The 12647-nt window shown below is 45.4% G+C and overlaps 1 protein-coding gene across 12 annotated transcripts in view; it reads right to left on the bottom strand.

Moving 5' to 3' along the window:
* TENM4 (teneurin transmembrane protein 4) overlaps positions 1 to 12647 on the bottom strand; it is a 2793707-nt gene that overhangs the window by 29025 nt on the left and 2752035 nt on the right. For all 12 annotated transcript variants that reach the window (XM_072726015.1, XM_072726027.1, XM_072726024.1 and 9 more), the window contains 2 exons: positions 11812 to 11966; positions 5365 to 6242 (listed from right to left, as the gene is read on the bottom strand). In XM_072726015.1, the coding sequence (XP_072582116.1) occupies positions 5365 to 6242; positions 11812 to 11966 (1033 nt within the window). The remainder of the gene's footprint in view (positions 1 to 5364; positions 6243 to 11811; positions 11967 to 12647) is intronic.

A 12647-nucleotide genomic window follows, 5' to 3' on the forward strand; every position in this document is an offset into this window, starting at 1 on the left:
CACTCAGGTGCCCCTCATTTAATTTTTTCTTATAGTTTCCATTTCTCTGCTGAAATTATCCATCTGATCTTTCATATTGTTCACCTTTTCCTTTTCCATTAGAGCTTTTAACATAATTACAGTTATTTCAAATCCCCTGAAAGATAGTTTCAACATCTGTGTCCTATCTATAGAATCATGTGGTTCTGGTGATTCCTTTGTCTCTCGGGAGTGTGTCACTTTTTCTAGTCTTTTTGTTTGTTCACTAGAAGTGTGGCATCTTGTGTAGCACACTAGAGAATGAGCTAACAGGTTTTATGCATAGAAATGGGTATGAGTTTCCTTCTACTAGGACTTTAGCAAAGGGGTATGGGTTAACTTAGGATTTGGACTGGCTTTGAAATTTGATGTTTTTCTGGCTAACTAGTGCATTATAGGCTTTAAGTTCCTTTAGCAATACCTCATGTTTAGGGTGCTAACCTGGTTTGTGGGGGGACTTTTTTTTCCCTCAGTGTCAACTCCATCCTAAGCTTTAGGTGCCCTGTTTGTGCTGTCCCTCTTTTATCTCTTTCACAGTAGTATTTTACTTTCCATTGCTGCATTTAGCTTTTTAGCTAACTGGTGGCCACAGGTGGTAAGTAGGAGAGTTCTCCACTGTTCTGAGTAAGCCTTAGTGTTATGTATCCATGTGTCCTGGAGTCTCAGGAGGGTGGCCTCTTCAGCTCCTGTCCCTTTTCCTGTTATAATTCTGGGCCCATTACATGTCCCTCTCCCCTCCTGACAGAAGTTAAAATATTTTTTTCTTCCCTCATTCAGCAGCAATGGGTCTCCAACAGTGCCTAAGGAGGGCCATGTTAGTTGCCCATCTCTCCACAGATGAAGGCTTTTGTACCATATGTGAGAGAAGGTGAGTGGGGTCTGGGTGCAGCAGGCAGATATTTGTGCCCCTCGCTCGGCAGCGGCTACACTCCTCCCCCAAGTCTACCACAGTAGATGCTTTCTTCCATCTTCCCCTTCTATTTTCTGAGAGTACCTGGTCGGGCTGGTGGAGAGAAGTTATGAAGAGGATGTGGGCTCTCCCACACAGTTTCTGCAGCCTCCCAGGGCTTCAGAGTCTCCTGTCAGTACATACTTAGCCTTCATAAATTTGCCAGCCATCTGAGCTGCACCCTTCTTATCAGCTGCATTTACCCCCGGTAAGCTAGTATGTACATCTTGTCTTTCTCTTCAAGAGTCTCTCTCTCTCCTTGGATCTGGTTAGGTGGTTGCCCTGTGACCTTAGAGAAGGAGTTTAAGAAAAGCTCACAAATCTGCCATTTGTCTAGCTTATTCCCATCGTAAGTTTGGAAATGATGCACTTTCTACTTTCTTACATCTTCCCGTGAAACCCCAAAGCTAAGTGTCTTTATTTGAATGAACCATTTGAGGTGAATTCTGTGTCCTGCTGGGTGCCCTGATAATGCTGGAGCTGGGATGTGATACTCTACTTACTACAGTATATTTTTCCTCCCTTCCCTGTATTTACATTTCATTCAAAATATTTACTGAGCACCTACTAGGTGGTAAGCCCTAAACTTAAGATAGAGGTAAATTAGTTCAGGTCTCACAGTATTTAGTGTGAGCATAACTATGACAGGAGCTGTCACAGGACACTGTGGGATGCCAGAGCCACTTACCCCTGTGAATCTTAGAGAAGCCAGCTACTCATGCCCACCCAGCATGAGAGTTTTGGAACCTGCCTCATGCTCACCAGGGCATTTTCTTAGCCACCAAATGCCATCTGGCCAGGAGCCCAAGTCTGAAATTAATGATGCCACACATTGGAGATGAGGATTACATTACAGAATTCTTGGAGGTTTTCTGCCAGCAGGCCTGTGGGCTGATGCGGGGAAGGTAATCTTCATTCCCCAGAATTGTGAACTCTTTAAGTTGCTCTGAAGTGTATGATGTTTATTTTAGATGTATTATTTAATCTGTTGAAAGGATCAATAAAGCCAACTTAAAACTTGTTTTGGTAACAGCCCCTGTTACAGGCAAGCCCGGGATGATTTTTTTTTTTTTTTTTTAATATTAGAGCATTTGGATCGGAATCCACTAAATGGCTTCATGCAGCTAAAAGTAAAAAATTCACTAGAGCAATGGTGCTTTCGAAAGATCTGTCAAAATCTGTATTAAGAAACACAATAATAATGGGGGACCTAGGTGGCTCAGTCAGTTAAGCGTCTGACTCTTGATCTCAGCTCAGGTTTTGATCCCAGGGTCATGAGTTTAGGCCCTGTGTTGGACTCTGCTAGGCATGGAGCCTACTTAAAAAGAAAGAAAAGGAGAAATAGAAAGAAAAAGAAAAAAGGAAAAGAAAAAGAAAACAGAAATAGCACAATAATGATAATTCTGCATCCTTACTTCTTGGGAGCTTCACAGTTTGCAAGTATTTTTACCTTCAGTATTTATTTAGTCTGTTGATCCTCATAACGGCTCTGAAAGGGTGGGGGAAGCTTGATTTCTGTCTGGTTGAAATGTAGGTCTGGAAAACAGTCAGCCAGCCCCTGAGTCACGTGGCTAATATTTAGTGGAAATAGCTACTTTGTACCCTGGCTTAGTTCACAGTCTAGGCTGAACCATTTTTCCTTGACCCATTCTGAATGCCTTTTTTCCAGTCTAGTTTGGATATTCTCAGAGACCTGACCCCTTTTCTAGTTCTTACCTTGATCCCTCAGATGTGACATTTGATTCTGCTCCTCAGTGTAAGTTCTTATTCCTACCTACTTTAATTACAACTCTAGTTTGCTCCTTTGACTAGTTTACTTGCTGCTGCTCCTGGGTAATGCCTTTCACGCCAAAACAATATTTTTGCAATTACTAGTATGTCCACCCATATTGCTTGAAATGACGAGGAGGAGGAGGAGGATGGTGACAGTATCATCAGCTATCAGTTGAGGACTGCTGATGAATGGGACATTGCGTTTTCCATAGTTTATCTCCATTGACATTTTGAACCTCAGGCTGTTCCCATGAAACAGATACTATTTTTATCTCCACCATACAGAGAAGTCACAGAGAACTTAGGTGAACCTATTTGGTATCGGTGAAAGAACACACACTTGTGTTCTGGCTCTGCTATGACTCACTGTGTCATTTTACACTGGTTATTTTTTTATTTTTTAAGATTTTATTTATTTATTCATAGAGACAGAGAGAGAGAGAGAGAGAGAGAGAGAGACAGAGGCAGAGACACAGGCAGAGGAAGAAGCAGGCATCATACAGAGAGCCCGACGTGGGACTCGATCCAGGGTCCCCAGGATCACGCCCTGGGCCACAGGCGGCGCCAAACCACTGCGCCACCAGGGCTGCCCTTACACTGGTTCCTAATCTCTCTGTGCCTCAGTTAGTTCATCTGTAGAAACTGCAGATGATAATTTCTCTGGTCTGAGGTTGCTGTGAAAATGAAATTGGAAAGATCCTGGCACACAGTGGGATGTCAATATAAGTAAGTTTCTCTTTTAATTTTAGGGCTTTAACCTTCCATTCTCAGGGGATTCTTTGGAATTCCAAATCCCATTTCATAAAAGTGATTATACTACCTTTTTCTTCTTCATAAAACAACTATTACCATGTATTTCATCAAGGAAGACAGGAAGCAGGGGATGGGATCCTTTGTGGTGGAGGTATAGGCAATGGTTTTAGATTTCAGGGTTGGTTGAGAGTAGTGGTTGCAGCAAAGTGTAAGCATTCAGTTTGGGATTTGAAGGCATGACCTTGGGAACTAATTGAGTGTGCCGGCTTGCTCTGTCAAAGGAACCCCTGAATTGGCTAAATAACGTATAAGAGATTTCCATTGGGCAATAGAGGAAAATTGAATTATTTAGTGTATTTCCATTTCAATGGGTTAATCAAGATAATTGCTGTTTTCCTGGATCTTTGTCTTTCGTTGTAATTAACAAGGCCCTTGTTTGGCCACAGGAATTTAGCCAGTGAACTTTGTACAAATTGCTGTGACATTTTTTTGGTGCAAATTGTGTTTAAAAGTCTATTATAGATCTGTTGCCTTTGGATTCTAGGACTATGAGGAACTGATGCTTGATCAAGCTTGAGAAAAATTTACAGTTCAAGGATTTGAGTTCATTTGGGATTAACAAACTCAGCAGGAGGCAGCAGGGCAGAGCTGACATGACAGCAGGAGCTCTGGCATCAGACTTTGGTTGTGATCCTGGTTCTGCCATGTTCTCACTATGTAGCAGAGACCTTCTCTGAGACTCAGTTTCTATTTCTATAAAACGGATACTGTCACTCATCTTCCAGAGCTGTTACGAGCATTCAATACAATAATGTGATTCCTAGCCCATCTCTGGTGCTCAACAAGGCTACTTCCTTCCCCACGTCCTGCATACTTAGCTAATTAATGGGCATATTTTCAGTAGTCGCAGTTGTTTGGAACATGGCTAAAACCTTGAAAAAAAATCTTAAAAAGATCTAAGTAGCAAAAAGAGAAGGTACAATGTCCATTCATTACACTAGCTCCTAGAGAAGGATCTCAGATGCATATGTATTTGATTCTGGCTAGGACTGGAATAAGCTGGACTTCTGATTTTCCGATCACACTACTCAAGAAGCCCTACCTTAGATGAGGGGAAGGGAAGTGCTCTCCTTGTGGTGGGTGCCACCACTGATGAAACACACAGTGACACGATAGTGCCACGCTGAGGAAGGAAGCAGTAAAATGATACCCTGTGACAGGGGAGCTGACTAAAGAACAGTTTTCCATCCTCTTTGGCCAGGGGCAAAGGGTTCTGTAGCCTCATATCCTCTCCTCTGGCATAAAATGCAATTGTGGTTGTTCCTTATTAATGATCTTGCCTCAAACCCATTATATCTCTATAATGGGTTTGAGAAAGGAGGCGCAGAAAGCATTTGTTAAGTGACACCCAAAATGTTAAAATGAAAAAAAAGTTCTGAAACTTGAAGTTGTGAGCTTCAATTATGTGGGAAGTTCATCTGCATGGACCTGTTCTTTCTCCCCTTGCCATTGTTTCTGGAAGTGGTCATACTCAGATACTAGCATTCTCTCAAGTGCATTTTATCTACATTACATCCCTGTGGGATGCTGGGCAGCTATTTCCATTGTACAGATGTGACAATGGAGGCCTAGAAAGATGCAAGCCCAAGTCTCCTAATGCCAAAATTCATGCCTTTTCCACTACATCACATTCCTTCCTAGGAGCAATCGGCTGTAATATGAACATGCAGAACACATTGTAGGTAATGGTTTGCATCTCAAATTCTGAGCCAAAATGAAATATATCCCCAAATTACCACTCCATCAACTCAGCTCTAATCGTACAATATATCTCATGAAATAAAATCATCAAATACCCTTGTGATACTTACTCATAAAATGTTGTCCATCCATTTTCATTGCTCTTGGTTGCCAGAAGGCCAGAATTACCATGGTATGTCATCATGGCCAACTCATGGCCTTGTGTGGTCACACTCTTGAGTGCGCTGTTGGTGCCCATAGTCACCCAGTACACCTGGCCATCAGGGACCACCAGCCAGAGGGGCATCCCGGTCGAGTCTCGGCGGACGTTCACCATGTTGCCATTGTTGTCTGTGATGAGTGTGACGTCGCCGTCCCCAGTGTAGGTAAAGTTATACAGGTAATCTCCTGTGGGTAGACTTTGGGTGTACAGATGCTTTCCACTGGTGTCAAACAGGTAGAGCTCCTGGTCAATTGGTGAGGACAGCTCATACATGTTCTGGGTGTTGAGAAAGGGCTTGTTCTTCCTGATAAACCGAATTCGGATATTCCCCAGGTCAGCCACATAGAGCTCCCCATCAGCACACACAGCCAAGGAAGATGGGGTGTTCAGCTTTGCATCCTTGGCATAGCCATCATCTCCAGAGAAACAGTCACAGTTGGCATCGTTTTTACAGTCACAGCCACTAGGGGCCCCAGCAACCAGTGAGATCTCTCCACTAGTGGTGACCTGTCTGATGCGGTTGGTCTTCTTCTCATCAGTCTCAGCAATGTATAGGACCCCATTGTGTGAGACAGCTAACGCGGTGGCTGACTCCAGGGTTGCATGGATGGCCACCTTGCTCAGCAGGAAGTGGTCGATGCCGGGGACCTGGCAGTGCATGGGTCTCCCAGCGACGATGCGCACCTGGTGGTTTTCAGAGATTTGCAGGACCACATTGTTGTCAAGGACGTAGAGGGAGTTGTCCATTGGGTTGATGGCTAAGTCTGTGGGCCACTCCAGGCGAACCTGACAACAGAGACACTGATACTCAGACGCCTGGCAAGCTGCCCACCACTATTCCTCCCCTGGCATGTATAGCTCGTGATAATGTCCTCAGTGCCTTTAACACACTCTCCTGCCTGATCTCACAGTGGCCTGTCATCAACAATGGATGCCAGGGCAGCCCGGGTGACTCAGTGGTTTAGCGCTGCCTTCAGCCCAGGGCGTGATCCTGGAGTCCCAGGATCAAGTCCCACGTGAGGCTCCCTGCATGGAGTCTGCTTCTCCCTCTGCCTGTGTCTCTGCCTCTCTTTCTGCATCTTTCATGAATCAATAAAAATCTTTAAAAAAAAAAAACTTGCTTTAAAAAAACAGACAAACAATGGATGCCAGCCCCCCTAATCAGAGGGAAACCATGCAAGAACTGTCACTGAAATACCTGATGGTCTCCATTAGACTCACAAAACACAAAGAAAGGAATAAAAAGAAAAAAAAAATTAGCAAAGAAACAAACAAAAAAAAGTAAACAAGATATAGACCTGGGAGCCAGACAGGCCTAGGTTCAGATCCTAGCCCCACCATTATGATCTTTGGCAAGTTACTTTGCTTTCTGTGCCTCAGTATTCACTTCTGTAAAATAAGACTGACAGTAGTGTCTGACCCACAATAACCACACAATGAGCTGATGTGATGGAGCGGGGAGGGGGAGGCAGGTGGAGCCTGGATACTGGAACAGGAATTGTTTGGATGTGCTAGATCTACATGAACTGTTGATATGATACCTGTATGAAAGACAGCATCTCAACCTACTGAGTTCATGGATTCATACATAATCAGGTGTTGAGGATGTAAAGACAAAATAGCCATGGCCCCCGACAGCTCCAGATCAGTGATTCTCAAATCTGGCCACAGATTCCAATCTCCTATGATGATTTTAGAAAGTATTGGTGTACAAATCCCACCTCCGGACAATTAAGTCAGATTCCTGAGTGTGGGGCTCAGGTAGTGGCATGTTTTCAAAAGCTTTCTGGGTGAGTCAAATGTGGGACTGGGAATTACAATTGCATCCTTTCTCCTTCAAGTGTGATTGTAGGCCCAGTGGCACGGCATCGCATGGGAGCTGGCAAGAAACCCAGGACGGCAGGCCTCACCAAACCTACTGAATCTGAATCTACATTTAAACAAAATCCCTGGATGACTCATGTGCACACTGAGGTTTATGAATCTCTGTTCTAGATGATGGTTTGTAGCACTTCAGAGAACAGGTCCTCCTGGAAGAGATTAATGAAGGTGGCAATGGGAATGAGGGGTTCAGAGGTCCTGGGGCCCATGCCTGAGCCTCCTATGAGCCAGGCTGGGAAGCTGGCAGGGATGATGGTGAGCTTTCAGGTGGGCACACCCGGGATGCTGCTGGCAGGGTCTGAAGTGAGGATGCCTTGTGGGTGGATGTGGAGGCTGGAGTGTTGGACACAGCACACTGGGAAGTGCTGGCACTAAGGGAAGCCATTTGCCAGCTGTGTCCCCAAGGGGTCATCCAGCCACAGTGTACTTGGGCTGGATGCATCCCCTCCATCTGATTTGTGTACCCCGCCCCTAGGGACTCATTGCTTAAGGCTCCTGAGCCCCCTATAAGCCCTTGACATTCTGTCTAATTTCAGGTTTATTTAAACAAGTATATGACTTTAGATAAGAAGTTTCTCTCCCAGGAATTTACTCCTGTACACCATTGTCTACAAGGGTGTACATCACAGCCATTTTTTAATAATGGTAAAAACAAAAACAAAAACAAAAACCCTGCAACCAACTCAGATGCCTAACGACAGAGAACTGGCTAAATAAATGATACTATTTAGTTTGCCCATAAGGTAGACTACTCTGTGTACCGATTAAAAGTGATGTTATAGATGGATATTTAATGAGATGGGAAAATGTTTGCTATGTATTAGTTGAAAAGAACAGGTTACAGAATTGTAAGCACAGTGTGATCCCAATTAGGGGAAAAATGCAACCACAAATTAGATAAATTATAGATAGAGGGAAGATGAAAAGCTTGGGGGTTATACACCAAAACGTTAACCATACTCAGATCTGAGGTAATTTTAACTTTCTTTGTAATTTTTAACTTTTTACCTTTTCTACAATGTCCATGTGGTAGTTTACTAATATAAAAAGAAACCCCAGCAAATTACATACTCCATAAGATATATGGAGATGTGGCCTCCTCCACCTGACCCTCCAGCTCTGGGCCATCCCCAGGCCCTGTTTCCTGCTCTTCCTGTTCCCTCACTCCCAGCCTGGGCCCCTTGGCCCCCAAAGAGCCAGGGCCAGAGCCAGAGCCAGAGCCAGAGCCAGAGCCAGGGGCCCTGGCCAGAGCTGGAGCGGCTCCTTCACACTTCCCAGTGTGCTCGAGCTCAGCGTCACAGCAGCCCTTGGCTGCATCAAGAACAGTTTACTCTAAAGTGACAGGGGAATTTTCAATTTCCTAAAACCCATTTCTTGTCAACACTGGCTGCTAAATATTTTATGCCTTCTGGTCCTGTGGCACCTTGGGGACCCGCTTGCTCAGACCTTTCTGCCAGTCATTATGATGAAAAGATGGTTACCTGATGGGTGGGTGGGGAGGGGGGTGGGGGAGAGGGATGAGGGGGGAAGCAAGGAAGAGCAAGTGCTGGCCTGCTCTCTCCCTTCTTCCTGCGCTGCACAAAGGCTCCTGGGAAAGAAGAAACAGTGGTCTCAGAGTCAGTCCTGGCTCTGTCACAGAGCCCGTGTGACGGTTCTGAAGCAGACCAAGCACACGAACTTCTCTGATTTCACCTCCTGGTAGTGACGGCCACACCAAGGCTTAATGTCCTGTCACCAAAATGGAGGAAGGAGACTTGAGAATTCCTGTGGACCCTCGGGCTCCCATGTTCTGCGGTCCTGAGAGGGGACGGAGCAACATCTCCCCTGCCCTCCTGAATATTCGATGCCTTTCTCAAAGTGCTCTGAGGTGACTGCCTTGTTGCAGAGTTATTCTCAAAAAATGGATTGCCAAGTGGATGAATGAACGTGACTGACGAATGGCATAGAGCGAGCGAGGGATTTGAGGCCAGGGTGGCTGGCTTCTTGTCTCAGTCCCACAATTACTACAGGTGTGAGTTACTTAAACACTTTGAACTTCTTTCCTCATATGTAAATGGACGTGATAAATATTACAGAGAGTGATTGTGAGGATCAAACAAGACATTGTACAAAGCATTTCTTTTGTAAATTGTAAAGAGGAATGAATATTTACAGCTTACTACTAGCTCCCAGGTACAGTGCTAGGCAATTTATATACATGATTTCATTACAAAATTCTTTTCCACATTCCTGATGGCACCTAGCAAGGGCTCTGCATTTATAACTGCAGTTTTTCCTCCAAGCCTCAGTTTCCTTATCTGTAAAATGGGGTAGATAATATCACCTCTTGGGATTATCCTGACAGCTAAATAAGAAAAGTGGAGTCGTATCCATCTCTGTATTCCCATTTCCAACAGTGCCTGGCATGTGGTAAGTTCTCAAGAAATCATTTTGAACCCTCCGGGCACAGTTATACTCTGTAGCCTGCTGAGCTAGGAACTAATCCCCTCTTTGGACTAGGTTGCAACATCATCTGTTCCTTCTCTACTCTATGCCTCCCTCTAGCATCTCCTCAGGCCTGGTCTTCATCTTCTCCCAGGGGAGATGGTCTGAGTTCCTTGCTTTGCATTCCTGCCTCTGAGCCGTGTTCTTGGCTCTCTGGCTTACTTCCCTGCTCCCCATGGGGCAGTAAAAAAGCTCTGAGTGTTTGTACAGAGGAAGCTCTCAGAATGAAAGCCAGGACCCCCACCCGCATGTGTGTGGAAAAATATAAGCCTGTGTGTGGACAGTTTGGTAAAAATGATTCCATGCTTAGTTTCAGAGGAGGGTAGTAAGGACCAGGGGCAAAGGGACTGTAGTCCAGGATTTCTGCAGCTAAGGGTGGGTTTTTTCCCCCCACTTCACTATATGCCAGCTGTCCCTCCAAGACTTTGATCTGGCTGCTTGGCAACACTAACTAAAGCTAAACAGCTTTCCAACGTGTGGGTTGAAAATTTTCAGCGCCCTGTGCTGGCTGGTGCAGGGCTCATTTTGAGAATCAAAAATACTCGCATGCACATCCTCAGGCATGGCAGCTTCCTGACGGGTAATTCAAGCTTGCTCACAGACTGGAGAGGGAAATTCTCGAGCCAGCAAGGGGAAGCCTGCCAAATTGGGAAGACGAGTGGCAGAGAACAGATTCCATTTGGGAGCGTAACAATCACGTTAGTTGGTGCAGAGGAAAACTGCACCAGCAACTGCAAGGGGTGTGAGGCGGGTGCTGGGACCACCAGTGGCAGCCATGGGGCTCTGGGGATGGCGCCCCATGACCATGCTGCTAACAGGCAGGCCTGACCAGTGAGGCCTCCCAGCCTCTGCTGCCCGCTGAGTACAGAGAGCAAGCAGGTCAGCAGTTGGCGGCAAGGGGCCTCTTGCAGGCGCCCCTACAAGTGAGGGGTTTCAAAAGCTAAGTGAGGTTATTGCTGACACTACTCTGCAATTCAATGTAACTCATGCCTTCCCTTTTCCTTGGTTTTGCTAATGTTGCCAAGAAGGATATTCACTGATTCATCTCCGCCAGGCTCTACCCAAAGCATCTAGCAATAAAGGACACTTCCCTTGCCAAGACGTTGTGGGACAAACTAGGGACATGCTGAATGGCCAGTCACTGGGTCTACACTGGATTCCTGGTGTTCACTGCTAAGGTCCAGACTCTTTGGCATTGCAGGGGAAAGTCTCTCCCTAACTGGCCCCAAATCATGCTTCCAGCTTCAACTCCTGCTTCTTTATTCCAAGAACCCTCTGCTCCTGCATTCAATCTTCCCATGGTCCTTGAACGTACCAGGCCCATTAATATCTTTGCACCTTTGCATATGCTGCTCCCTTCGTGTGAGATGTCTCTGTTTGTCCTTGCCAACTAGCAACCTCTAAGTAACCTTCAGTCCTGCGAAGCTGAAGTCAGTTATTTCCATTTTAAAGATATAAAAAGAGAGGTTCAAAGGACTTCAGGAACTTGTCTGAAGTTCCTTAGCTAGTGAGTGGCAAGGCTAGGACTCAGTCCATCACCAACTATGGGTTATATGCCTACTGTTTAGCAGGCACCCTGGTTACAGCAGAGGAAAAGATGAACAGAATTCCTGGTCCTCGTGTAGTGGACCATATAGAAAGAGAAAAGAAAATGCGCAAGGACCTGTAAGTGTTTCCAAAGAGGAAATTCACGGGCAGCTATGGGTTTAAATTCACACCATGTGAATCTTTGCTGCCTTTGAAACTTCCCTGGGCAGATTTCTTCCCTGTTCCCTGAGGTCCCTCTCTCACCTACCTGTCACCCCTGATGGTGAAGTCCCAGAGCACTGAGCTATGACACTCTTAAGTGGTTTCCCCAGGCCCAGTGCCAGGAGTATGCTTTAAAGGGCCAGCACAGTATAAAGATATTGGGCTTGTGGGAGGGATAGGTGCCCTGTGAGAGGATGAGGGTGCAGACCCAGAGCTCTAGAGGGCCAAGCTTTCTCTTTACCTGAGAAATATCCATGACAGAGTCACAGCTGAGGGGCCGGGCTGAAGTAAGGTCGTTGGAGCCCAGCAGGGTGGAGATGACTCCATTCTGATCGATGCGTCTGATCATGGTGCCGTCCACGAAGTAAATCAGCCCAGACTTGTCCACCGTGATGCCTGGGAAAGAGAAGCCAAAACAGGAAATCAATGCTAGAGGTGGTTAACAACCTATGTGCTCCTGGAGCCTTGCAGGGTGATGGTGAACCTCCCCTCTGTGATTTGATGACATCCTCCCTACAGGATTCATTCCCCTTCTATTTTTTTTTTTTAAAGATTTTATTTATTTATTCATGAGAGACACACACACACAGAGAGAGAGAGAAGCAGAGACACAGGCAGAGGGAGTAGCAGGCTCCACGCAGGGAGCCCGAAGGGGAACTTAGCCCCAGGACCCTGGGATGGTGACCTGAGCTGAAGACAGATGCCCAGGGGCATAGGGTGACTTGTTTAGAGCAGGGATTAAAACTGGAGTCTTCTGATTCTCCTGGGGTCTGGTCTTTCTACCTTACTGCCTCTGGAGATTTTTTTACCTATCAGCTTAGTTTGCTACCGAAACTGGACTCATGCTTCTGGGGTTTTGTCACACATTAGAGGTAGCAGTAAGGAGAACCTTTTTCAATGTCAAAACTGTGAATTATTTAAGTTAACCTACTAATGAAGCCTTGTAATTATAATAACCAAATCCTCTTTTTGGTAACAAGTTTTCTTTTCTTCCAAGATAATCATCCTTCATGTTTTTCTATTCTGTTATTGTTTTATATTCATCAGTTATTATTGATATATAGAGCCTACACACGA

The sequence above is a fragment of the Vulpes vulpes genome, chromosome 11 (genome assembly GCF_048418805.1).
Source record: "Vulpes vulpes isolate BD-2025 chromosome 11, VulVul3, whole genome shotgun sequence".
Lineage (NCBI taxonomy): Eukaryota > Metazoa > Chordata > Mammalia > Carnivora > Canidae > Vulpes > Vulpes vulpes.